This window comes from Lotus japonicus, chromosome 4, assembly GCF_012489685.1.
Source record: "Lotus japonicus ecotype B-129 chromosome 4, LjGifu_v1.2".
Taxonomy (NCBI): Eukaryota; Viridiplantae; Streptophyta; class Magnoliopsida; order Fabales; family Fabaceae; genus Lotus; species Lotus japonicus.
This window is the reverse complement of record NC_080044.1, coordinates 7,388,243-7,412,435: the sequence shown is the minus strand read 5'-3', so window position 1 is coordinate 7,412,435 and position 24,193 is coordinate 7,388,243. Positions and strand designations below refer to the sequence as shown.

General features: G+C 35.0%; 3 protein-coding genes across 4 annotated transcripts; 1 reads left to right on the top strand and 2 right to left on the bottom strand.

Moving 5' to 3' along the window:
• Positions 1 to 556: 556 nt before the first annotated feature.
• LOC130711857 (cytochrome P450 CYP82D47-like) lies at positions 557 to 3,482 on the bottom strand. The gene is made up of 2 exons (XM_057561627.1): positions 2,413 to 3,482; positions 557 to 1,333 (listed from the first exon to the last, which is right to left on the bottom strand). Exons 1-2 carry the CDS (start codon positions 3,379 to 3,381, stop codon positions 710 to 712), a joined length of 1,593 nt encoding a protein of 530 aa, XP_057417610.1. The 5' UTR covers positions 3,382 to 3,482; the 3' UTR covers positions 557 to 709.
• A 10,853-nt stretch (positions 3,483 to 14,335) lies between these two features.
• LOC130711668 (cytochrome P450 CYP82D47-like) lies at positions 14,336 to 18,222 on the bottom strand. Its single transcript, XM_057561377.1, has 2 exons — positions 17,101 to 18,222; positions 14,336 to 15,314 (listed from the first exon to the last, which is right to left on the bottom strand). Exons 1-2 carry the CDS (start codon positions 18,088 to 18,090, stop codon positions 14,685 to 14,687), a joined length of 1,620 nt encoding a protein of 539 aa, XP_057417360.1. The 5' UTR covers positions 18,091 to 18,222; the 3' UTR covers positions 14,336 to 14,684.
• Positions 18,223 to 18,635: 413 nt separating this feature from the next.
• Positions 18,636 to 21,694, top strand: LOC130711669 (replication protein A 70 kDa DNA-binding subunit C-like). Of its 2 annotated transcripts, none has more exons than XM_057561379.1 (10): positions 18,636 to 19,110; positions 19,274 to 19,541; positions 19,637 to 19,712; positions 19,827 to 19,948; positions 20,021 to 20,105; positions 20,189 to 20,324; positions 20,407 to 20,561; positions 20,648 to 20,765; positions 20,905 to 21,096; positions 21,200 to 21,694. In XM_057561379.1, the coding sequence occupies exons 1-10, from the start codon at positions 18,955 to 18,957 to the stop codon at positions 21,437 to 21,439; spliced, it is 1,548 nt and encodes a 515-aa protein (XP_057417362.1). In that variant the 5' UTR covers positions 18,636 to 18,954; the 3' UTR covers positions 21,440 to 21,694. The 2 variants fall into 2 exon arrangements, with proteins under 2 accessions (XP_057417362.1, XP_057417361.1); XM_057561378.1 differs by having other exon boundaries at positions 18,644 to 19,110; positions 19,616 to 19,712.
• Positions 21,695 to 24,193: the final 2,499 nt, after the last annotated feature.

The window sequence follows — 24,193 nt, the reverse complement described above, 5'->3', positions numbered from 1 at the left end:
TAGAAATCACCTTAGGTGTCCTTAGGAAAGCTTCTTCAAACATTGAAACGACATTTTGAAGTCCTTTGAGACTGTTGGTAATTGTTTTGAATCTTCCAAACATTTGTTAGGAAGTCTCATGAGGTTCCATCTTAAAAATTTCAAACTAAAAAGTAGCTATGTTGGCATTGGCTTTCTTAACATCACTGGTTCCTTCATGAGCTCTGGCCAAGGTGTCCCACATATCTTTAGCAATCTCATAACCATGGACCTTGTCATACTCTGATTTGCTCAAAGAACAGGTTATAGATAAAATCTAGACGAATCAATTATCTGAAGTATGATTTAATGAACATGAGTCCAATGAAGCCATATAAATTGGTGTTCCATCGGTTCCTTCATGAGGTTCCTCCAGTAAATATTTCCCATATTTAATAATTATTTGTACACATCATGCTAATGAAAGCCTTTAGAGAATTGGTTAAGGCTTAGCATCCTTTTTGTATTTTCAACATGAGAAATGATTTTGTTTTCATTAAATACCTTTTACTTATATTTTGTCACCCCACATTCTAAGGACACTTTAAATACATTTATCATTATTGAATAATAGAAATATACGTTTTTATAATAATTCCATCAATATTTGGATTGGATGAACAATCCATGGAGTAGCACTCTCATGCATTTCTATTCCTACACTGGAGGAAGTTCCCTCAAATGTTTAATTTTAACCATAAACTTGGGCAGATAAACATGGCTTAAGAGTGACTTTGAGCGGAGAGGCTTTGATGTTGGTTAACCCGCTTTGTTCATCCATATTAGTTGGTCCTCCATCAAGAGTAACAATCTCAAAACCTTGCAATAGAGTAGCAAGGGTCATTTTCATTAGTTGAAGCCCGAATGAGATTCCAGGACACATTCTTCTGCCTGAACCAAATGGAATTAATTCAAAGTGCTTTCCTTTAACATCAATGTCCTTATGACTCATCAAGAATCTCTCGGGGATAAATTCCAGGGGATTGGAATATAGTGAGGAATCTTGTTGAAGTTTTGATATATTAGTCAAGAGACGTGTGCCAGCAGGCACATGGTACCCACCAATGGTACAATCTTCCATTGACTCATGAGGCAGGTTGAGTGGTGAAGGAGGGTACAAGCGCAAAGTTTCCTTGATGATAGCTTCAAGATACTCCAGTTTTGTCAAGTCTGATTCAAGTGCCATCTTTTCTCTATCAATTTGTGTGTCTAGTTCATGTTTGGCCTTCTTTAGGACTTCAGGGTTGTTGAGAAGTAGAGATAGAGTCCAAGTCAATGTCCCACTAGTTGTGTCAGTCCCAGCTAAAATTAGTGCCTGCGAAAGGTAATAAACATGAATTGTTATATCGTTAGACCAATTTAGTTGAGAGAAAATTCCATAAAATCAATAGTTGAAAGTTAAAATCCAAGGTTTCATTTGGTTTTTGCTATTTCACAAAAGAAGCCTATGTTTATATATAATTAAGTTGAATAAGACTTTTTCTCTATCTATTGTTTGATTATGGGACAAGGGTGGGCCTTTTGCCCACAAAAACAAAATTATGGCACAAGAGGCATTATTGAGAGAGAGAGAGAACGAAGAAAAGATGGATAAAAAGGTATAAAAAGAGAATTGTCATGAAGAAAAGGCATTAGGAAGGAAACTCTATCACGAAAGAGAATTGTCATGATAAGGTATAAAAATGTAAATACTTTTCTTTTCGACAAAATCGGTTACCTAATTAGTATATTGAATTACAAATTTTACGAATTTATCTTATGATTCAAGTCATGTTTTGTTGTATATATATTTTTTTACACTTAGAAAAATTAAGTGATAATTAGTTTCAAAAAAAAATTAAGTGATAATTTATATCATATCTGCCATAGCCGCCTAAGATTTATTTCATACTCATCTAAATTATAGTCATGGAGAAAAGTATATTTGTTCAAAGACAAAGAAATATTTAATTTTAAATTATTTCATTTTTGCACACCCCTCAATTCAAACGATCAAAGAAACAGATAAAGAAAACAGATAAAGTTAATAATAAATATAATATATGATGTGATGTTATAAAATATTAGAAATTAGGACTAAATTATGTGTTTTTAGGACATTATTGTATTGGTGATCTATAAATTATAAGTTTTTCTAAGATAAAGTTTGAGTTAAATCACTATAATTAATATAATTTTAAGTTGATTAATTATATATATTTTTTTTGAAAGTGGATTAATTATATTTAAGATAAGTAAATTATGAATTTTATATTTATTTATTTATATTAAATATCATTGATCCATTCAGAATTAGAATGATTTAACTCAAATTTTTTCTACGATGATTTGCACACCCCATAAATCATAACCCAAAGAAAATGATCAATAATGCAATAGATCCGGTTTACTTACTAAACATGTGGCTTTGATCATAGTATCAGCATCACGACCGTCAAAACCTTCATCATCAACGGTGGAAAGAAGCACGTCCATGAAGTCATGTTTACCATTATTTCCATTCCTGTTGCGTTTGTGTTCCTCAAGGGAAACTTGAATGAAGTCATCTAACTCTTTTGCTGTCTTTTTCATTTTCTTCTCTTGTCCATCCAAATCAAACCATCTTAAAAATGGTACCGCATCAGACACAGCAAATGACCCACTGAGATCAAAGAAGTCTCGAAGTGCTTTCCTAATCTTCTCATTCTCTTCCTCATCACCACCACAACCCTTTCCAACAAAACGTTTTCCTATCACCGTTTTGAACAAAACATTCAGTGTTATATCTCCAAACCACTTCTTCATCTCAGTAACTGCTTTTTTATTACCACTTTTCTCTGTAGCTACCCAAAAATCATAACTATCCTTCATCGCAGCTTTCACCTCCGATTCCATCACATGCTTTAGCATCTCTATGCGGTGGTTGGAGAGGACCTCCATGGTGGCTATCTTGCGTATGTAGCGCCAGTAGGGGCCGTAGGGGCTTAAACCAAACATGGAGAAGTTGTAGGCCAAAACATCAAAGGCTACATGTTTGGGACGAGAAGCAAACGCTTTGTCGTTTATGGTGAAACACTCTTTGGCCAATTCTGAGTTGCTCACCACCAAAGCTCGATGAACACCTAAACGCAAGGTGAAGATGGGTCCATATTTATCGACCATGTTACCCAAGGTGACGTGAGGTGGTTGGGACCCACCTAATAGGTGGAGGTGACCGATCAAAGGCCACGCGCCGCCAGCTTCCGGTGGCAGTGGTGCCTTTGTGCATCTAGCGTGGCTTCTCCTACTCAGTAACCAAAAAAGAACAAAGAGAAACAGCAACGTGCCATAGATTGTAAATGGAATGGTTGAGTACTGTGACAGGAGATTAATGTCGAAATCCATCGAATTGGAAATTCAGGTTGCTGTGATGTAAGCCAAGCACACATCCAACATAAATATATATCAAATATTTGGCCACTAGAGAGGTCAAGTTTATACTTTATACAAGTGGGGGGAGGTGAAGGATATCAAACCAAGCACACCATCCAACATAAATATATATCAAATATTATAATTCAGTCAAATGGGGCTAGCCATCATATATATAATATCATATAATTTATAATATAATATAAAATTATTCATATAATCTTATCTAACAGTTGCAACTTTTAGTATCCTAACTCCAAATTAATTTATTTTAATATTATATAATTTATAATTTATAATTTATAATAATATTAATTAATAAATATAAAAATATTAATTTAATTAAAATAAAAAATAAATAAAATTATTATTCATAAATAGTAAAATAGACTAACTTACAAATATTGATTTATTAATAATAATAGACTAATTTAATATTTTCATCTCCTATTATTTAAAAATTATTTATCTACTTATATAATAATTTAAATATAAAGTATTTTTGAAATAATAATATTTTTAATTTAGTTAATTTTTATTGTTTATCACGTGTCACAACTAAGTGAAAAACATTGATTACAAATATTGATTTTTTAATAGTAATAGATTAATTTTTTATTTTCATCTCCTATTATTTAAAACTACTTATCTACTTATATAATAATTTATAATTCAAATATAAAATACTTTTGAAATAATAATATTCTTAATTTAGTTAACTTTTATTGTTAATTATCACGTGTCACAACTAAGTGAAAACCAATCGGTTAACTGCATAATTTTATTTAAAATATAGGGTATCTTCAAAACAATAATATAGGCTAATTAATAAAATTTAAATTAATTTTATTTATTTTAAAATATAGACTCATTCATGAAAATGTAAAGAAATTAAATTTAATAGAATGATCAATTTTAAATGTATTTTTTATTCAAATATAAATCTGATACATTTTTCCTTATCATATTCTGTCCTTATCATGTGCACATCAAACACAGGATATGATAAGAGTCTATCCTGCTCTTATCCTATCCTGTTGATATCCTGTTCACATATCATATCCTATCATATCCTATCCTGACCACCAAACGGGTCATTAGGTTAATTAGTAATCTAACACGCACACAAAAGTTATTTGGACTTAAAACATGTATAAATGCATAGACTCACATATTATATATTTAAAGATCAAACTCTAAATCACTAAATCATAAAAATTTAGATACCATATCAAACAAATAATTAAGAACATGACTACATAATTTTATATTATATTCTAACATATAATATACATGTAACAATGTTGAGCGTTTAGATTGTGCGATCAAGATTCGCTGCACCCCAATCCATGCTTCATTGCTAAAGATGATCCAACTGGTGCATGTACATAGTCCGGAAACTTCCAAAGTCAACAATGGCAGCGAGTCTGTGCTCTCAATTATAAAATTCTCTCCAGCTTTATCAAATTAAAATTATTTATCTTGTTTCTCGTGTGTATTAAATCTAATAATGTTTCATCCACACCTCTTTTGAGGTGGAGAGGTGAAATAGTGAGAGAGATAGGAAGAAAAAAAAAGTAAGAGAAAGAAAATATGAGATGTGATAGATGATAAGATGAGAGAAATAGAAATAAAAAGAGGTGGAAATGAAGTGTTTAAAATATGAGGTGTGTATATATCATTACTCTATCAAATCTGCATTAATAAATGTGGCAGAACAGAAAGCCGAGCGGTGACATGCCATGCACCTTTATAATTAAGATTTGTCTAGTGTATTACTCCTTGTTCCATAAATAAGTCATTTTTTAAGAGATTTTTCTCTTAATATAAATCACTTTATAATATTAATGAAGTTTTATATAGTTTTTTCAAAATTATCCTCATATTTAATATGAAAAAGATAGTTGATTTTTGAAAAGATATTAATTTACAGAGAGAAGATCATGAGTAACCTAGAAAAACTAATAAATTTTTTTACAAATTTATTGTAACTAACGCTACCCGGCTTGGAGCCCTATTTTAGCTATAGGTATCGTGTTGATCCTGCCAAATCCCATATGAAAGACTTTTCTTAATGTAAAAAAAAAACTATACTTTTCTTAATAATCTTAAAGAATTAGTAAAAGTAATTTATAAATGAGGACGGAGAAAGTATAGAAATGGATCCACGTGAAAGTGAACTCCTAGCTAGTTAGTTACAGAACTAGGATGTATAGCAGATTATAAATTAGAGAGGGAGGTTGCTAGCGGTCCATGACATTAATGAAAGGAATAATGATTCATTAATTCATACTCCCTCCGTCCCCATATATAAGTCACTTTTTTAGAGTTTTTTTAGTCTCAATATATAAGTCACTTTATAATACCAATGAAGCATTTAATATATTTTTTCCAAACTTACCCTCATATTTAATATGAAAGAGGTAATGTAGTTTTGAAAAGATATTAATTTGGAGAGAGAAGCTGATAGGTAATCTAGGAAACTCAATATAACTTTTTACAAATTTAATGCTAACAACTTCTTTTCTTAATCCTAGAGAATTAGATAAAAGTGACTTATAAATTGGTACAGAAGGAGTATTTCTCTTTCACTCATATTTAAAGTGGAAATGAAATGAGTAATACAATATAATGATGTGATTAGAAACACGAGAGATAATTAAGAATAGTGAAAATTAAATGCTGGGGTAAAGTAGGAAAGGTGGGGAGGGTCGGATCAAAATGTTGGCTAGATAAGCATTTGTAGTATGAGTACTAGTTATGACCCCTTAGGCCATCCTACTGGGGTGGTGAATGAAGGGCCCCATTATATTGGTAGAAAAAACCTTGCAACTCCTAGAGTTAGAGTTGATCTACACTTGGAAGAAGAAGAAGAAAAAGAGAATTGTGAACAAATTAAATCATTAAATGAAGCATGAGTAATTTTCCCATGAGCACACAACTAACACATCATATTTAACCACACCTAGTAAAAACATTACATATTATATTAAAATTTATAAACCTCTTATTATAATTTTCTCTATCTAAGTCGGGTCACTTAAATTTTCCTCTTTCTTCCTTATTCTTTGTCAGTTCTTCTTTCTCTGTGATTAAAAACCCTAACAAAGAGAGCCTTTGTCGTCTACCTCGCAAGCTCAGTATTTGGCCTCTTTCTAAGTCGTACCCATCTTCTTTCTTCTTCGCATGTCATCTTCTCTCAATTGACTTAACAAACTGTTGGTATCAAAGTGTGCAACAAAAAGTTAGGAACACAAAAATGTCTCTTCACTTATGAGAACCTAAACACATAATCTTCTAAACAAAGCCAATTAACAATGATAACAATAAGGGGTTGTCTATATGACCTATATGAGTTACTAACCAACAAATCAATGAACCAATATGATTTTTTATCAATAAATTATAGTAACTAGGTTTATCCCCGTTTGTCCGTGCGATGCACGGATAATTTTTACGAACTACACGGTTAATTACAATTATTGAGTATTTGATATATATGGAATAATTAGGAACTAAACGAATGAGAGGTGTTGTTTGATCATCCATTGGGATGCGGCGGAGGACCTCCGCAAACCAATGTGGATGGGTTTCCCTCTGATTCATATAGTTTTCTATTGCGAATATACGACGCTTGCCACGTTCCTTGCCAATAGCAGTCCAAGGCTCTCTCAACCCAAGACAAGAGGTCAAGAGGCGGAAAAATCCGCTCACTGACCGACTACCTTAACTCACTCCCTGACAGGGCACATGACATACAATTTTAATTAGTCAAACAATTGTATCGTTATTATCTTATGTTTATGTTTAAATGTTTTATCTTTCTTATATATATGAATTATATGAGTTTTAAATGTTTATTTTGTTTGACCTCCTTGTCGACTTGTAATTTGGCGCAGTCTTGGATGTAAAAGATAAAAAGTTGGCTGAAATATAATAACATATTAGACTATGAGGAAGATATTTGAAACTAAAATTGTATACATATCTAAGAGTAATGATTTATTCATATCTCCCTTTCATTCCTATCTCATTTCCACACATTTCTCTATTTTGTTTTCTTATATATCTAAGGTGGATGTGGATAAGAAATGTCGACAAAACATTATTCCATGAGTCCAAACCACTAAAGGGAAATAATAACAGAAAAATTTCTCCATATATGTTATTTCTTTCATAAGTTTTTACTTCTCAGCAGACCGACCTGAATGAAGATACTTCTCAGCTGTATATAATTTCAATTAAGCTGAAATATGCAATTAGAGGGTGAGCTCTTAAGTATGCAAAAATAGCCATGTAGAAAGGAACATTGCAGACAAAAGATGCAGAAACAAAATATTGCAGTGCATCTGCATTACAAATGTTCATCTGCATTTTTAACCTTGAATTACATAAAAGCCCTCATATGGGATGAGTAAAAACATTGCATGCATCCACCAATGATCAGAACACAAGTCACTAATTAGAAATAGACTATCTGAGGATTGGCATTGACTATCAAAACTAAAACTACAACATTTAGTTGCTCCGTGACAACACTCTCAACTTTTGATGAATCCATTATTCTCTTTATTGTCTTGCACAATAAAACATATACACCATCAGAGAATTTCTCAGCAACAAATCAGATATCATATCTTCAAAATTAGAGACAAAGAGGGTATAGAATAAAAATAAAGGGGCCAAGAGAGAAAAAGCAATATCAAGCTTTAAATTCATGATATTTTATTGGGAGACCATAGCTAAACAACAATATAGAGACTATGTAATAGGTGTAGATAATCAATATTTGTACACATACTGAGAAAGAAAGAAGTGATAGGTCTTACTCTTAGTATAAAATATAGAAATAAGAGCATTTATACATGAACTTGAACCAAGAAGAAGACTAAATGGCGCAGGCGCACACGAAGGAGACGCTTAAGGATGAAAACCATTAAAACAACAATGAAAATGACTCTTGTAATCTATCCCTCAAACTATCACAGAAAAACTGAAACATTGAAAAATAAGTATGATGCCTGAAAAAAAAAAGCCAACTCAATTTTAAATGGTAAAGACTACTTGTATCTTGATTCCTTAGCAAGTATTATAAATGATTAGAATTTGCCAAAATGTATGCGTGCTGTTGAAGCCAAATTAGCCCCTAAAGTTTTTTGAAAAATCCAAATATATATAATCAAGGCAAAGCCTAAAGAAGAGTTACATGATAGGGAAAAATAAAATACACAAATAAAAGAGAATTAGAAAAGGAAATTAGATAAGGAAAGCCTCTATAAATAACAGTAAAACAAAAGAACAACTGCAGCACCGTTGTCTATATCCTCACTTCTAGTCACGTTCCAAGGCAGCAATGAAGAACGAATCAAGGGGCAGGGCACACAACAACAACTTGGCATTAATTCAGCAAGGAGAACATCAGAATTTAACTATAGCAGAAACCAGAAGTGGATAAATAATCCTGGTCACGATCAACCTGAGAAAAGATGGCTCCAACAGCAACGAAAACAGAATGAAGAGGCCTGGCACACAACAACAACTTCTGCAGTAAATCAGCAAGGAGCACAGCCGAAAATAACAGTAGCAGAAACCAGAAGTGGATAAAAACCACTCTCAACCTTAAAAACATGACATTAATTTCTAAGGGTTATGAAGAAACCTAAGATGAGCCATGTTGCAAGGCCTTCCCCCGTTTTGGGGCTTGTGATCAAGTTGTCCTTGAAAATCAAGTGCACCAATGCCTTCTGCACATTTCTTCTCACTAAGACTTGCAACCATAACCTGTACATGTGGGTTTCAGAAAGAAAAAAAAAAACCATTGCAGCATTAACAATTTTCATCAAAGGAATGAAAAGTGTAAAATGGTACACTTTTTTCACAAGTTCCGGCCCCATCAAACACTTCGATCTTGAAAGAGTACCTATTAAAAACAACATGTAATATAGTCATCGTCAATTGAAATTACTAAGAATAATATAATTAAACTAAGGTCTAGTTGCAGAATTAACATTGTGAACATAGCAAAAATGATAACACAGCAAGAGTTTCATATTTGTGTGAATGATCACTCACTTAAGGCCCTTAACCAATAATGGAGTGCAAAAAGATCATGTGTAAATGTCATGCAAATTAAACCTAATATCAGCGGAAGCAATTTAAGTTAATGTTTTCACCTTTTCCAACTTTCCAAATTTTCTATTTGTTTTCTGTCACTTGAAGAGTGCATAGAATGTTCAAAAAAATACTTTATGGTTTTTAAGGTCAGAATATGACTAAATCAGTTTCCGCTATGGGGTTTTTAAGCATAGAACTCATATCCAATTATTATAAATATTCTGTCACAAGCTTTCAATCATATAAATCAATATTTTTGAGTTCAGTTGATAAGAAATTTAGCCTATGATGTACAGACTGTAGAGATGTATGAGTCAACCTTCATATTTATGTTGCTACCATGATATTGTAACAAAGGTTGAGCTCATATAGCCACTGAATACTTATTTAAATTCATGATTTCTTCCATGCTATGACAAATATTTCTTCATTTACCTAATAGCACTACAAAACTTCTCACTTGCAATTTAGTTCCAATTTATTCCACAATTTCTTTTATGTTAATGCCAATATCCTAGAACAGCTAAATATGAAACTAAGTATAGAAGATAACTATATGAAAATAGAAAAGAGTTCATGGATCATATTACATTTTGTGTCTTAGTAGTTCGATTCCTGCCTGAGGTTATAACCTTCCCATCCTCAGCAATTACACAACTGGCAACAGATATTACAGTTTGCATAAATATAGTTAGTAAGAGCAATAATCCTCCAATTAAATGATAAGCAAAAAGCTCTTGCAATCTTATTCATTGCAGTATAACATCAAGATGAAACATGAACGAAGATTCATTTCAACTAGTTTGACAACAAACAAATAGCAAGTAAATCTACCAAAAATTAAAGATAAATGATTAACATGTGCTCATAGTAGGATTCTATATGCCTTCAACTTCCTAATATATACTTGAGAAGGGATAAAATTTAAACCTCACCAGACAAAAATGTCAATACCTCATATTAACAACACACCAAGATTACGAAAAACAACACATAATGGAAAAAGGAAGAAAAGATTACCTCTAAAGCAACACACCAAGTTTCTGCAAGCCTTTCTAAGCAATTTCTGCCTCATCTGCAAAAGTACCCTAGAAAAATATGGAAAAGGAAGAAAAGATTATAAGTTAATTAAAGATCACATGACTCTAACTTGTAATCTTGACCATAAATGGAATCTGCAGTTGAAGCATTAAAGAAAATGGAAAACAAAACTCAATTAAGACACTATAGAAGAGAGAAATTAAAAAGCTACACATCCATTATTCCAGTTGTTTCAATCAGTAAATTTTAGAGGGGATTCACGGGACATCATAAGCTGCGGAGAGGATTTAAGGGTCCAGCGGTAAAAGACATGAAATGAAATCAACAAAGATAAAATCAACAAAGATAAAGGGGGTGTATTGAGCTTAGATACAAACGCAGAAACAGGATGGGTAAAACAGCTAAACAATGCCAGTATTTATAGAAGACCTTCAGTACAAAAAGGAGAAACCCATTACCCTACTACCAGTAGCACATCATTTGCATATGGTTTAGGTAACTATTTGTACGATCAATTAATGGTATTTTAATCTAGATGTGAGGAAATGAATAGGGGAGACGAACCTGTTGTTCCACGATCTTCGCTTCTCCTTCTCATACGCACCCACACAGAGCACGCTTCCTCCTTCTCCTTCCACGATTTTCGCTTATCCTTCTGCATCCTTACCTAATAACCCTTTCTTGATTTGAAAGTTGTACAACGCCGTTTGTGAGAAGAAAACCACGGGAAAGAGGAAACCTAGCAGATCAGTGAACAGTTTCTCGTACGTGGATGAACTGTATCTATCGAAGATTCTTGCGGGATGTGATGGGTAACGTCGAAAACTCGAAATCAGTAGGCAGAGTGGGAGAGAACACGAGATTAGAGACCTAGGGTTGATGAGAGACTCAGAGACGGTGATGAACAGTGTGAAAGGAAAACGACGTCATTTTTACTTTTGCGAGTTGAAAAAAAATATATAAAACAGAATTAAGTCAAAGAAGGACATGTGTCGAAGTGTAATTGGCGGTTTTATAGCTACAGTAGTGGAAGAATAAGAAGTAGTAGATTCTGACCAATTTATCTTCTATGTGATTAACGATGATTTATTTAAGGGTTAATGGTCACATCGGTCCCTGTCTTTGTAGTAAGTTTTGATTTTAGTCTCTCCCTAGAAAATATTAAGCGATATCTCCATGCGATTGCACGCGTTTTGATTTTATTTAAGGACAAAATCAAAACTTGCTACAAAGACAGGGACCAATTTAACCATTAACCCTTTATTTAACCCAACATTTCTCATGGGTTGTTTAGACAACCCCTAAAAGTAAATGCAATGCAATTTTTAATGTGGAAAAAATTTCTCAACATAAGAAAATAAAAAACCACTGACACAAAGCAGAAATTATCCACAATAGAAAAATAACGGATACGAAAAATAACGGATACAAAATAATGTTTGAATAGACCCACTAGAGATATCAAAATCATCACCTTCAAGATGGAAATAGACACAGTTAAAAAACCCAACCAATGGCACACTAGACCAGACAATAGAGAAGGGAAAAACTCAAATGAAATATATTAAAATAACAGAGTACAAATGAAATACCACAAAATCTGTATAGAGCTCAAAAACCCTTCTCCTCTTCTATTTGTGGCGCACAGGTTTTGCCTTCTAAAAGAAAAAATTATCTCACTAATGTCTTGTTGCTTTTGTTAGAAATAAGGGTTTAATCCTATACCCTTTAAAAGTGAAATATGAGCTACGACGCAATACAGGAAACTTTGCTCTCTTTTATTCACTATAATTTTTTAGAGTGTTTCTAAACATGCATATATAAATACTTTGTTTGAACTTTAGTCTTCAGTATGAAAGTCCTGACTCTACGTACCCTTAGCAACATGATCAAATCTCATCAATTTTATTTTTATTTTTGCTAATCATGGAACACTTCAATAAAGATTATGGAATCAGCTCTAGCAAATTTCTTTGGTCAACTTTGATAGGCGTAGACATTTGATGGGTTTTGGTGGTCTTGTACCTAATGTCATAGACTCTTGACAGGGTGGTTTTTCACTCTCCTCGAATGAGGCTTGTGCGCTCTCAACTGAGTTGATGACCATCAAGCACGGGCTTCTCTTAGCCAGGAATTTGGGCTTTCGGCATGTAATTTGAAAGAGTGACTCGCTTGATGCTATTCGGATGTTGGATTCTTTCGCTCTGATGACATCACATTGGGAGCTTTGTTGGTGAAGATAGTTTATATCTCCACCCGTCCGGGACGTGTTAATTTCCGTCATGTACCCCATGAGGTTAATATGTATGCTGACAAACTTGCCTCCTTGGGTTTGCGGCTTCAGGTAGCTCTCCGGCATTGGTCCTTGCCCCTAACTGAGTAGGTTCTCCTTTACTTGCCTCGAATTGGTATTGTTCTGCTGATCCTACTTATTTTATTTTTTTCTTGTCTTTAAATCGCAGTGTTCACAAAAAAAAATGAAAGCAATTAATAATATTAAAATTGATATACGAAAAAAATATAGACAGCATCTAACATGGGATTTTTTTCTGTGGAAAAATCATACAGACTATCTTTACATTTACTCTTTATATTTATTTTTCTCTAAATCTTCTGAATTCATAATAAGAGTCCTTCGTACTATAAATCTTTTAGACTCATAAATTATGTGTATTATGCTATAAATCTAAAAAAAATCATAATTTAAATATATATTGCACTAAGATTTTTCTAAAAACGAAAGTTAATTATACTATACTAAAATTCTTATAGACTCTTAGTGTATATACAATAATAATCAATATTGATGAGTAAGAATATTCAAAAATATTATATAAATTATAAATCATAAATTTACAACATATATTCCAACAGCCTTCAAGAGGTTGGAGGATATAAGGGTTGAGTGAGATAAAGAATGAATGATTCATGGTTCAAACCCTGATGAATAATTAATTTACTAACAACTAACATTTGTCTATAAAAAAAACAACATTCCAATTTATTATTTTTTAATAAACATAATAATATATTAGAAACACCCGAGACAAAAACTCCAGAACAATACAAGCATTTATGTACCCCGGGAACGGAATAAGGTTGCCGATGCCCTCGCCAAGCTCGCTGTCAATGAGAATTGGGAATGGAAGCTCTGGTCTTAACCACCACCAACAGTGATATCCTGCTATGTCAAGACATTCTTAGCTAGTTTCTTTGTTTTTTATTTTCTTTCCTATTGTAACCAAAAAAAAAAAAGAACAACACAAGCATGACACAAAACAGGGGAATAAACAAGAACACAGACAGGAAAAGAGAAATAGCAACAAATTGTAACCAAAAAAAAAAAGAACAATACAAGCATGACACAAAACAGGGGAATAAACAAGAACCACATAAACAAGAAAAGAGAAATAGCAACAAACTGAAATGAAAAAGCAACAACGATCGAAACAGAACATCAGCAGCCAGTCATAAGCCAAACAACTCCCACCCAACAACCCAGAACCCAAACAGCTATAGGAAGCCCATACAAAAAACGCACTCAGCTGCAGCCCAAAAACAGAATCAAGCCATAAAGCAGGGGAAAAAAAACGCAGCGGCACAACAGGGGAAACTCATAAACCAGCTGCCACAATAAAGATGCTATGTAAAAAAATGTGATACTTACCTTGTTTGATTGTTGAGGAGATTGATGAGTTATATTGTACTGATAACGTGTTATGAAAAGGAGAAAACAATACAACAAAACATAGAAGAAGAAAGTAACAAGATATTGATAAGAACGTGTATTTCACTAATGCTTTTTCATGTGTTCATCTCAATGACAATATAAGGATTGTTAAAGGGAGGGGAGAGTAATCGATGAAGAAAGTAAGAAATCAGGAATCATAAAACACATAATGGTAAGTGACTAATTTGCACCTATCAATTATGGAGGTAGAAATCCAATTTGTAACGTACACTATTTTTTTTTTGTACACGGTAGACAAAGCTATATAGAAAATAATTTTATTTAATAATTACACCTCCACTGCGATTGCAATTTGCAATGAACACCCGATGTAGTAGAATTAAACCTCTTTTATTTGTATATGACGGGTAGATTTAACCATGTATATAGTTCAATTTTGATCATGAACTTGGGAAAATAGGCGTGGTGTAAGAATGACTTGGAGCGGGGAAGCTCTTATGTTGCTTAATCCACTTTCTTCAACCATATCAACTGGTCCACCATCAACCGTCATTATTTCAAACCCATGTAATAGAGTAGCAAGTGTCATCTGCATTAGTTTAAGAGCAAATGACATTGCAGGACACATTCTTCTACCTGCGCCAAATGGAATCAATTCAAAATGTTGGCCCTTAAGATCAACCTCTTTATAGGTTGTGAGAAATCTCTCTGGGTGAAACTCAAAGGGATTGGAATATAGAAAGGGATCTCGTTGAAGTTTTGAAATGTTAGTCAAAAGACGTGTTTGAGCAGGAACATGGTATCCACCGACAATACAATCTTCCATGGACTCGTGAGGCACACCAAGTGGTCCGGGTGGATATAAGCGCAATGTTTCTTTGATAACGGCTTGGAGATACTCCAACTTCTCCAAATTTGATTCCACAACCAAATTTTCTTTACCAATTTGTGTGTCTAACTCATGTATAACCTTCTTTAAGATTTCACGATTATTGAGAAGTAAAGAGAGACTCCAAGTTAATGTCGCTGTTGTAGTGTCTGCAGCAGCCAAAATTAATGACTGCAACATAGAGTAAGCATATTTTTAATTAAATTATATTAAGTTCGTACCAATTTACAATAGGCTTAAAAGCATTTCATGTCCCTGATGTATTACAGTTGTGCAAATGTTGCCCCTACTCTTTTTTTGTCTACGTTTGTACCCTCCATGCTTCTGAAAAGTGCAACGAATGCCCCTCCGTCACTCTGACGTTAAAAATGGATGATGTGGCTGTCAGCATCCTACGTGGCGTGACACGTCATTAAATAAAAATCAGAATTTGGAAAGGTGGGGGGGTTCGAACCCGGGACTTCAAAGTGGCAAAACAAGCCCTTAACCAGTTGAGCTACTTAGATAATTGTTATATTTAGCAACATAATTTTATTTATAGAATTTATATTATTCATCTTCTTCCCTCACCATCATCATGCCTTTTTCTTCCTCTTCCCTCATTATCACCATGCCTTTTTCTTCCTCTTCTTCCCTCACCATCACCATGGAGCAACCACTGCATTTTACCTTCCTCTTCTTCCCTCACCATCATCATGGAACAACCAGTAAAGCTCTCTTCATCGTGCTTTCTTTTCCATGGCTGAGAAGCCTTACCCACCATAGCTGCCTTACCCACCATGGTTGAGTCATCACCACCCTCAACCTTCATCATTTTCCCAACCTTAGTTCTTCGAATTTCTTCACTAAACCCTCTCCGGATTACCTTAAAAACGTTTTTGGGTGAGTAAAGAACAATTCAGGAAAGTTTGGGAGAATTCTGGAGATTTCCCGGCGAAGGTCTCGCCGGAGAAGGTGGCGGTTCACGGCGGTCTATGATGGAGTTTCGCCGGAGGAGGAAAGGAATAGTGGGTCTTCATCCTTTCGCGGCCAGGAACACGACGGTGGTGTCCGTTTCTCCAAAAGCTTTACCGTTTGTTTGGAAACCTCATTTGCAGGTCGGGTGGCTCGCTGGAAAAGCTCTCAAATCTCGTTGATACTGGTTAAGTACCTCAACTGGTTAATGGTTGTTTTGAATCCCCAAACGCAGCCTAAATTTCAATCCTCATACCCAAACAGAACACCCCAAAAAAATAAAAACCGGAACTTTGAATCTCCTTCTTTAGAAATCGTAATTCCAATTTCTTCGATAGCAAACGCAACTCCAACGACAATTGCACTGAGAACCTCAACCAGTGTTATATATTACATTGTTATATATTACATTGTGTTACAATATTTCAAATTAAGGGAATAAAACAAAATCATTTTCTATATCCTTAAATTGAGTTTGTCAGATTCACGTGGAGTGGGGTTGAGTTTGAGAAATTGCTGAAAATGTGAGTTTGTTCATGTAGGAAATTTGTCAGAGTGAGGGAAGAAGATGAATAAGATAAATGCTATAAATATAATTCTGTTGCTAAATAGAACAATTATTTAAGTAGCTCAACTGGTTAAGGGCTTGTTTTGCCACTTTGAAGTCCCGGGTTCGAAACTCCCCCCACCTTTCCAATTTCTGATTTTTATTTAATGACGTGTCACGCCACGTAGGATGCTGATGTGGCATTTAACAGCCACGTCATCCATTTTTAACGTCAGAGTGACGGAGGGGCATTCGTTGCACTTTTCAGAAACATGAAGGGTACAAATGTAGACAAAAAAAGAGTAGGGGCGACATTTGCACAACTGTAATACATCAGGGGCATGAAATGCTTTTAAGCCTTTACAATATTAGTAAAAATAACAGTAAAGTAAATTATCTGTCAATTTCATAAAAATTAAAAATAGACTAATTAATATATATAGGATAAGATAGTACCAGAGATGTAGCTTTGATTATGGTATCGGCATCATGACCATCAAAACCTTCATCATCAACGGTGGAAATAAGCACATCCATGAAGTCATGCTTACCCTCATCCCATTCCCCTGAACCAATGTCTCTATTGCGTTTGTGTTGCTCAAGCCAAACCTGAGCAAAATCATCTAACTCTTTGGCTGTCTTCTTCATCTTCTTCTCTGCTCCATCCAAATCCAACCATCTCAAAAACGGAATCGCATCAGACACAGGGAACAAACCACTGAGATGGAAAAAGTCCTTAACTGCTTTTCGTATCCTTTCATTTTCTTCCACTACTTCACCATCACAACCAACCCCAACTAAACGTTTTCCTATCACCGTTCTAAACATGATGTTGAGTGTTATATCACCAAACCACTTCTTCATCTCAGTAATAGGAATAGCCTTTTGATCATTATCAATATCACCACTCTCCTTCATCTTTACCCAAAAATTGTAACTCTCTTTCATAGCTGCTTTAATCTCCGATTCCATCACATGCTTAAGTATCTCTATGCGTTTGGTGGTGAGGACCTCCAAGGTTGCTATCTTACGCACGTGGCGCCAATAGGAACCGTAGGGTATGAAAGCAAACATGGAAAAGTTTAAGCCCAAAATTTCAGTAGCTAAAGTTTTGGGACGGGAAGCAAATGCTTTGTCGTTAACGGTAAAGCACTCTTTAGCCATTTTTGAGTTGCTTACAACTAAAGTTCGGTGAACGCCTAAACGCAAGGTGAAGATAGGTCCGTATTTGTCAGTCATGTTACCCAAGGTGGTGTGAGCTGGTTGGGAGCCAGCTAAAAGGTGGAGGTGACCGATTAAAGGCCAGGCGCCGCTGGCTTCCGGTGGTGGTGGTGGTGTGTTTACAGTGCGGCGTTTGTCCTTTACCCAAAAAAGAATGCAAAGGAAGAGTGAGAAAAGAGTGGCATAGATTGTGAATGTAACTGTCGAATGTGAGGGAAGATCCATGGCTATGGAATAATATTCTAGTGCAAGCTAGCAGTTGGATGATGGAGTTTAATTACAAGTGGAATATGGAACAAGGCACATGTGTATGTATAAATAGATGTTCAGAAGATTGATTATTGTTAAAAGTCTTACATTAACTAAAAATATAGTTAAATAAGTGTTTATAAAGGTAGAGCATTGTTCAATTCTTAAGTTTTTTATTTGAGTGGGTCTATCTAATTCTATTAATTAGATTAGGGGTGATGCAACCATGCACCTAAAGATTTGGCAAGTATATTAATGAAGTCATGTGAGCGTGAACTTCTAGTTAGTTACGAAAATAGGACATATCACAGATTAGATTAATTAAATTGGGTTGTGGTTCTTGGCACTCAGTGAAAGAGTTGAATAGGCTGAGGGATTCCCTCAAAAAAAGAAAAATTGGGCTGAGGAATTAATTGTAATATAAGGTGAATACTTTAGCTATAGTTCTTTTCAAAATCTATAACTACTACAAAGGGATAACTTTTGGCCACTATTCACATTAGGGTTTTTCAGAAATGCTTCGCAGGTGCACCATAAGGATCCTCTTTGTCATTTACCTTTTTGTTGGTGTTAACCAAAAGGTTGAAAAGTGATCAGTGATTTTTTACTGAACCTTTTAGAGGAAATCTTTGTCATTTACCTTTTTGTTGGTGTTAACTTTTTGGAAAACTTTTTTAATGTTTTGTGAGAAAAAAACTTTTATGGGGTTCATTTGCTTTTGATCATGGGTATAAAAGGGACTGGTGTTGAATGGATATCAGGCATAAACGTTCAACATTATTCTGAGAACAAAAATTTGTGTCTTTAAATTGGTAATTGGTAATTCGTTTTTGGTTTTTGATGGCATCGTCTGTTGCAATTGATCCCGTTGTGACCCTGTGCCCTCCAAATCACAATTGGAGGATCAAAGTGAGAGTTGTTCGACTATGGATTGCTGATGGGTTTGCTGGGGAAAACAAACCTGCTTCAATGGAGTTGATTTTACTGGATCAACATGTATGTGTGATGTTCTTTTACGCTTTGTTTTTTTTATTGTTAGTATTGTGATATTGTGATTTTTTTGCTGAATATGTATGTTAATTTTTCTTCATCTCCCTTAGATTGATTTTGTTATTTGATTGTACTTCAGATAATAATGTAATATTATGTGTCATTTTAGGGTGGAAAAATCCAAGCAACTGTGAGGAAGCTCATGTTTAGGAAGTGGGGTGAACAGTTCGTGGAAGGAAATGTTTATATCATTACATTTTTTCACTTGATCCCCAATTTGGGTGCCTATCGACCTACTGATCATGCTTTTAGGATTCTTTTTAATCCTAAAACTAAGATCATTCCAGCTGAGAGTAGCATTATCCCAAGGTGGGGATTTTCTCTGAAGGATTCTTCTCAACTTAATGATGATGGCTTCCAGACGGAATACTTAGTTGGTGGGTGTTTTTTAACAATGAGCCTAGGCTATAGATTTTGTTTGAAATTTTCTCTTCCAAATATTTCGATGTAGATATGATTGGTTTGTTGACAGCTACCTCTGAGGAAAGGACTTATGTCAAGGATGACATTGTTACAAAGATGATGTTGCTTGAAATTAGTGATGACAAGTATGGCCTATCTTTATTTAAGAAGGATTTGTATATTTGCTTCAGCCTTCTATTGTAAGTTATTTCCTGTTACTATTTTGTATTTATATGTGTGTATATTTTATTTTTTAACAGAGGAAAACTGGAGTGTGCCCTTTTTGGAGAGTATGTCCAGATTGTATTGGACTACCTTAGTTCTAATCCTTTGGAAAAGCCTGTTGTGGTTCTGCAGCTTGCAAAACTTAAGTCATTTAGAGGTACTTTTTTATTTATACAAGGAATTATAATCATATTTGATTTTCACTTAATTTCGGTTGTTTTTATTATAGGTAAGAATGTTCTTCAGAATGTAATGAAAGCATCGAGGATTATCTTTAATCCTGAGGTTGCTGAAGCTGAATCTTTGATGGACCGGTTAGTTTTGAGATGTTTGTTATTTGTAATTTTTAGGTTGACTTGTTTCTGAATTTTCTGATTTGTCTTTTGTTTTATTGTAGCATATCTGGCCTTAATATGCAGCCCAATCAACCTGTGGGGCATATTATTTCTCCTAATCCTTCTGTTCCAATTTTTGAAGATTTTATGAACAACTATCCTAAGAAAACTATATGTGCTTTGAATGAGACTACTGAGGTATTTTGCTATTTTTGTTTTCCAGATTTAAGGTTATTGGTTGTGCAAAGTTAATAGGGTTATTTCTCTGGTTTGTTTGCAGGATGGATTGTTTATTGTTTATGGAACTGTGGTTGGTTTGTTGCAAGATGATCTATGGTGGTATTTTGCATGCAAGTGTCACAAAGCTGTGACTTTTGATGATGGATTATATTTCTGCCCCGGTTGCTGTAAGCATGTTATGAATGTTTCTGCAAGGTGCTGTTCTTGTGACCTGAAATATGAATAGTGTTAACTTTAATTGAATTTTTGATATTTTTAGTAACCAATTTTTTGCTTTGTAGATACAAGATTAAGCTTGAGGTGTTTGATGGCACTGATTCTGGAAATTTTCTGTTGTTTGACTCTGATGCTCATCATCTCATTAAGAAGTCTTGCAAGGATATGTTGGGAAATTTGAAGGTATCCATTTTATTTTTGTCAGATTAGATAACCCGCATGTATATAATAACATGGAACACAATTTGTGGCAGATGTGAATGCTTATTTTAATATATTTTGTTCTTGTGTATAATGAATGAATTTCATTTTCTTATTGTAGGATCCTAAATCTGCTGAGATTACTCCCTTGATGGAAGAACAATTGGTAGGGAAAGAATTGCTGTTTAAGGTGGAGAAGAAATCTAATAATTTTTTCCAGTTTGATGACTCTTATTGTGTGAAGCGTATTTGTGATGATCCTTCTATTATAGAAGCATTTAAGGCACTTTCTGCTGCCCAGACTTCAAATTTGGTAAACCATTGAATAGATTAATTTTGTTTTCAATGGGTTTTCTTGTGTTTATTTGGAATTTGGAATTGATTTCTGACTGATGATATATTTTGATGATGTTTAGGCTAGATGCTCCACTCCTTTGACTGTTGTTAATTCTGCTGGAGATAAGGTAGCAGTTGAGGACCCCTCTGAGTCCTGTGTGGTTTTATCCCCTGAGGTTCTAACCCCTTCTCTTGGTAGTGATCCTTCATATGTGGGAAGCTCTGCTAACATTTTCAAGAGGAAGGCTGATGAAGATTGTAAGAAACCTCCAACTGTTCCTAAACTGAAGATGAAGAATGTCAAAGTGGAGAAGAAGTAGTTATATTAGTATGAAATAATAACCAGTGTAGTGTGCTTCTTTTGATCTATGGGTCACCTAGCAGTTTGGTGGTTCCTCTTTTGTGGTATGTGTGATGATAATGGCATGGGTATCTTTTGGGAGTTATGGCCTATTCGAAAATAGGAGTTTGGTTAAGTATGTTACTAAGTATGTTACTAAGTACTATGGTTATGTAGCTTGCACTGGTTTGCAACTATGTTGCAGTTGTTAATTAATGAAATATGTTGTTGTGTATTCTTTGTGACTTTTTATATTTTCTATATTTGGTTAGTGTACAATAGAAGAACATTATAATTAGAAATAATGTTTAATGTTTAATTGGTTAAAATACAATATATTTATGTTGTTAGGAGTCTGGTGTTGTTAGAACAAATCCTACCTGGGCCTTCTATTGGTAAAATTCGAAGAAGAAAATAAAGTTGTAGCTTAGAGGAATTTATGTTACCTACTGGTATAATGCTTTAGTTAATTTGAGATGATCCATTGAAAGGAAGTTTAAGCTATCTGCTATCTGATGTGGACATGGTAGGTTTCTGGTTTGATTTGAAGTATGTAGTGGAGAAGTAAGGGTCCTTCGTAACTCTGTTTCTGCTATCACTTGATGTTCAAAGACTAGCTTTTTTCACATGAATATGCCGTTTGAGGAGGACTTGTTCCTGAACATAAGGCATCCAGAGGGTACAATAACCATATCGGAGCTGACGAGGACACTGCTAGAAGAGGACCTGCGTCCAGAGTTGAGGAATGACTTAGAGGAATTCCTTGCCTTTGTGGAGGAAGTACTAGAGCTCAGCCAGCTTGAACTGAAGCTGCTGGAAGAGAAAGAAATCATAGAAAAGAAGCTCAAGACTTCAGAAGAAACTCTGGAGAGGGATGAGCTAAAAGACAGTCTCAACAACATCCAGTATTCACTGGATCGTCTGGAGAAGAAGAGGTCAGAGCAGCGCCAGGAGTGCAGAAGAATGAGGAGGGATCCTCCATTCTAGACTTTAGAAAAAGAAAATATATGATGTAAACATATGATGATTATGAATAAAGAAAATATTTTGCAAGCACAGAGTGACAAATATATATATATATATATATGCATAGATAATCACAAACGAAAAAGCAAAATAAAAAAAGAACTAAAAATTAAACAGAAGTTAAAATCAAACAAAGTTAAGAGGGAAAAACGAAGAGATCCTAAAGCTAATGTTTATCAGTGCGACGCAGAAGTTCCATCATCATTTGCTTCATGTCAATCAGCATGGACTCATGAATATCAAGACGTTGTTCCATGATGTCGAGTCTGGACGAGCTTGACTGTGTAGAACTGGAAGGAACATTCTGAGCAGCTTGAGGAGCTGGAATGGAAGCAGAAGCAACAGGAGTAAAAACCACTGGTGCAAGTGCTTGGCATCTAAGTGCTTCAGCTTCAGCTTCAAGTCTTTCTGCCTCTAACCGAGCTTCTTCAGCTTGAGCTGCTGCTTGACGTGCAGCTTCTTCTGCTTGTTCTTTCTTTCTTCTGGCCTCTTCAATAGCTTCAAGAAGCTTATGTCTCTGTTGTTGTTCATGAAGAGCCACTCTTCTGGCAAACCTCTGCTTAGCAGCTGCTATCCTCTGATCCCTTTCAGCAATGAGATGACTCATCATAGAAGGGACCTGAGCAACTAACCAAGTACTCAGATTATCCCATTCCTCAGCAACAGAGTCAGGATTCTCACTCAGGTCAGTGTGACCTTGCACGTTGCGTAGCATCAAAGAAGCTTCTTGATTAAACACATTGATGCACTCGGAGAGAGAGGTGGGTCTGAGATGAGTGTAGGGAACTATGGAGAGGTATTGGTCTGGAGAGGTTGGGTGATTGCTGCTGTGTGCCTCAGAAACACCTTGAGGAGAGCCAATGTTAAAGTTTTGAACATGTTGTTCAGAGGCATCAAGGTGAGGTTCAGAGGTTTCAACCAGAGGATTGGGTGATCTAACCGAAGAGTGGTTAGACACAGATTGTTCTGGGTCTGGTTGAACTGGCTCTTGTTGGATAGGGTCAGGTTCAGCCTGTTGAGCTAAAGGGTCTGCCTCATGTAAAGGATTGGCCAAGATAGGTTCATCTGGGTCAACTAGACGTTCAGGTCTAGGGCCAGGATATCTCATAGGGCTTGGACAAGTGAGGTAATACTCTTCTAGGGAAGACACCTTTTCTTTTCTGACCTCCATGAATTTCCGAATGGATTCAGAGTTGTTGGAAGGGGAGGAGTCAGCAACATTGATTGGGAATGATACAGGTGTATAGACACTTGATGAATCTGTATCAGTGGTTCTGGCAACCAGACGTTCTGATGCTCTGGGGACAGAGTGATCAGAAGTTCTGGGTTCAGGTTCTGGTTGGTTAAGTTCTGGTTGATCAGGGATGATGGGTTCAGAAGTTAATGGGTTGTATTGGATGGTAATAGGTGAGGTTGGATCAGAGGGTCCGGTAGGTTGGTTCTGAAGCATATTCTAGAGAGGTGCTTCATTTGGAGAAGGTTGGAAAAATGAAGACCTTGGTGAATTGGGTGGTGAAGTGGTTTGTGTGTCTGGTTGGGACTCTGGGATAGGAGTGAGTGGGTTGGAGGAATGTTTCAGCATAACAGAGATGGGGAGTGCATCAAATGTATCTAAATCATCAATCGAAGCAATAACAGACTTACTTGATGATCGTGCTGAAGACCGAGTCATTCTGACAGGAGTCTCAATCCTTCTGATCACTTGAGC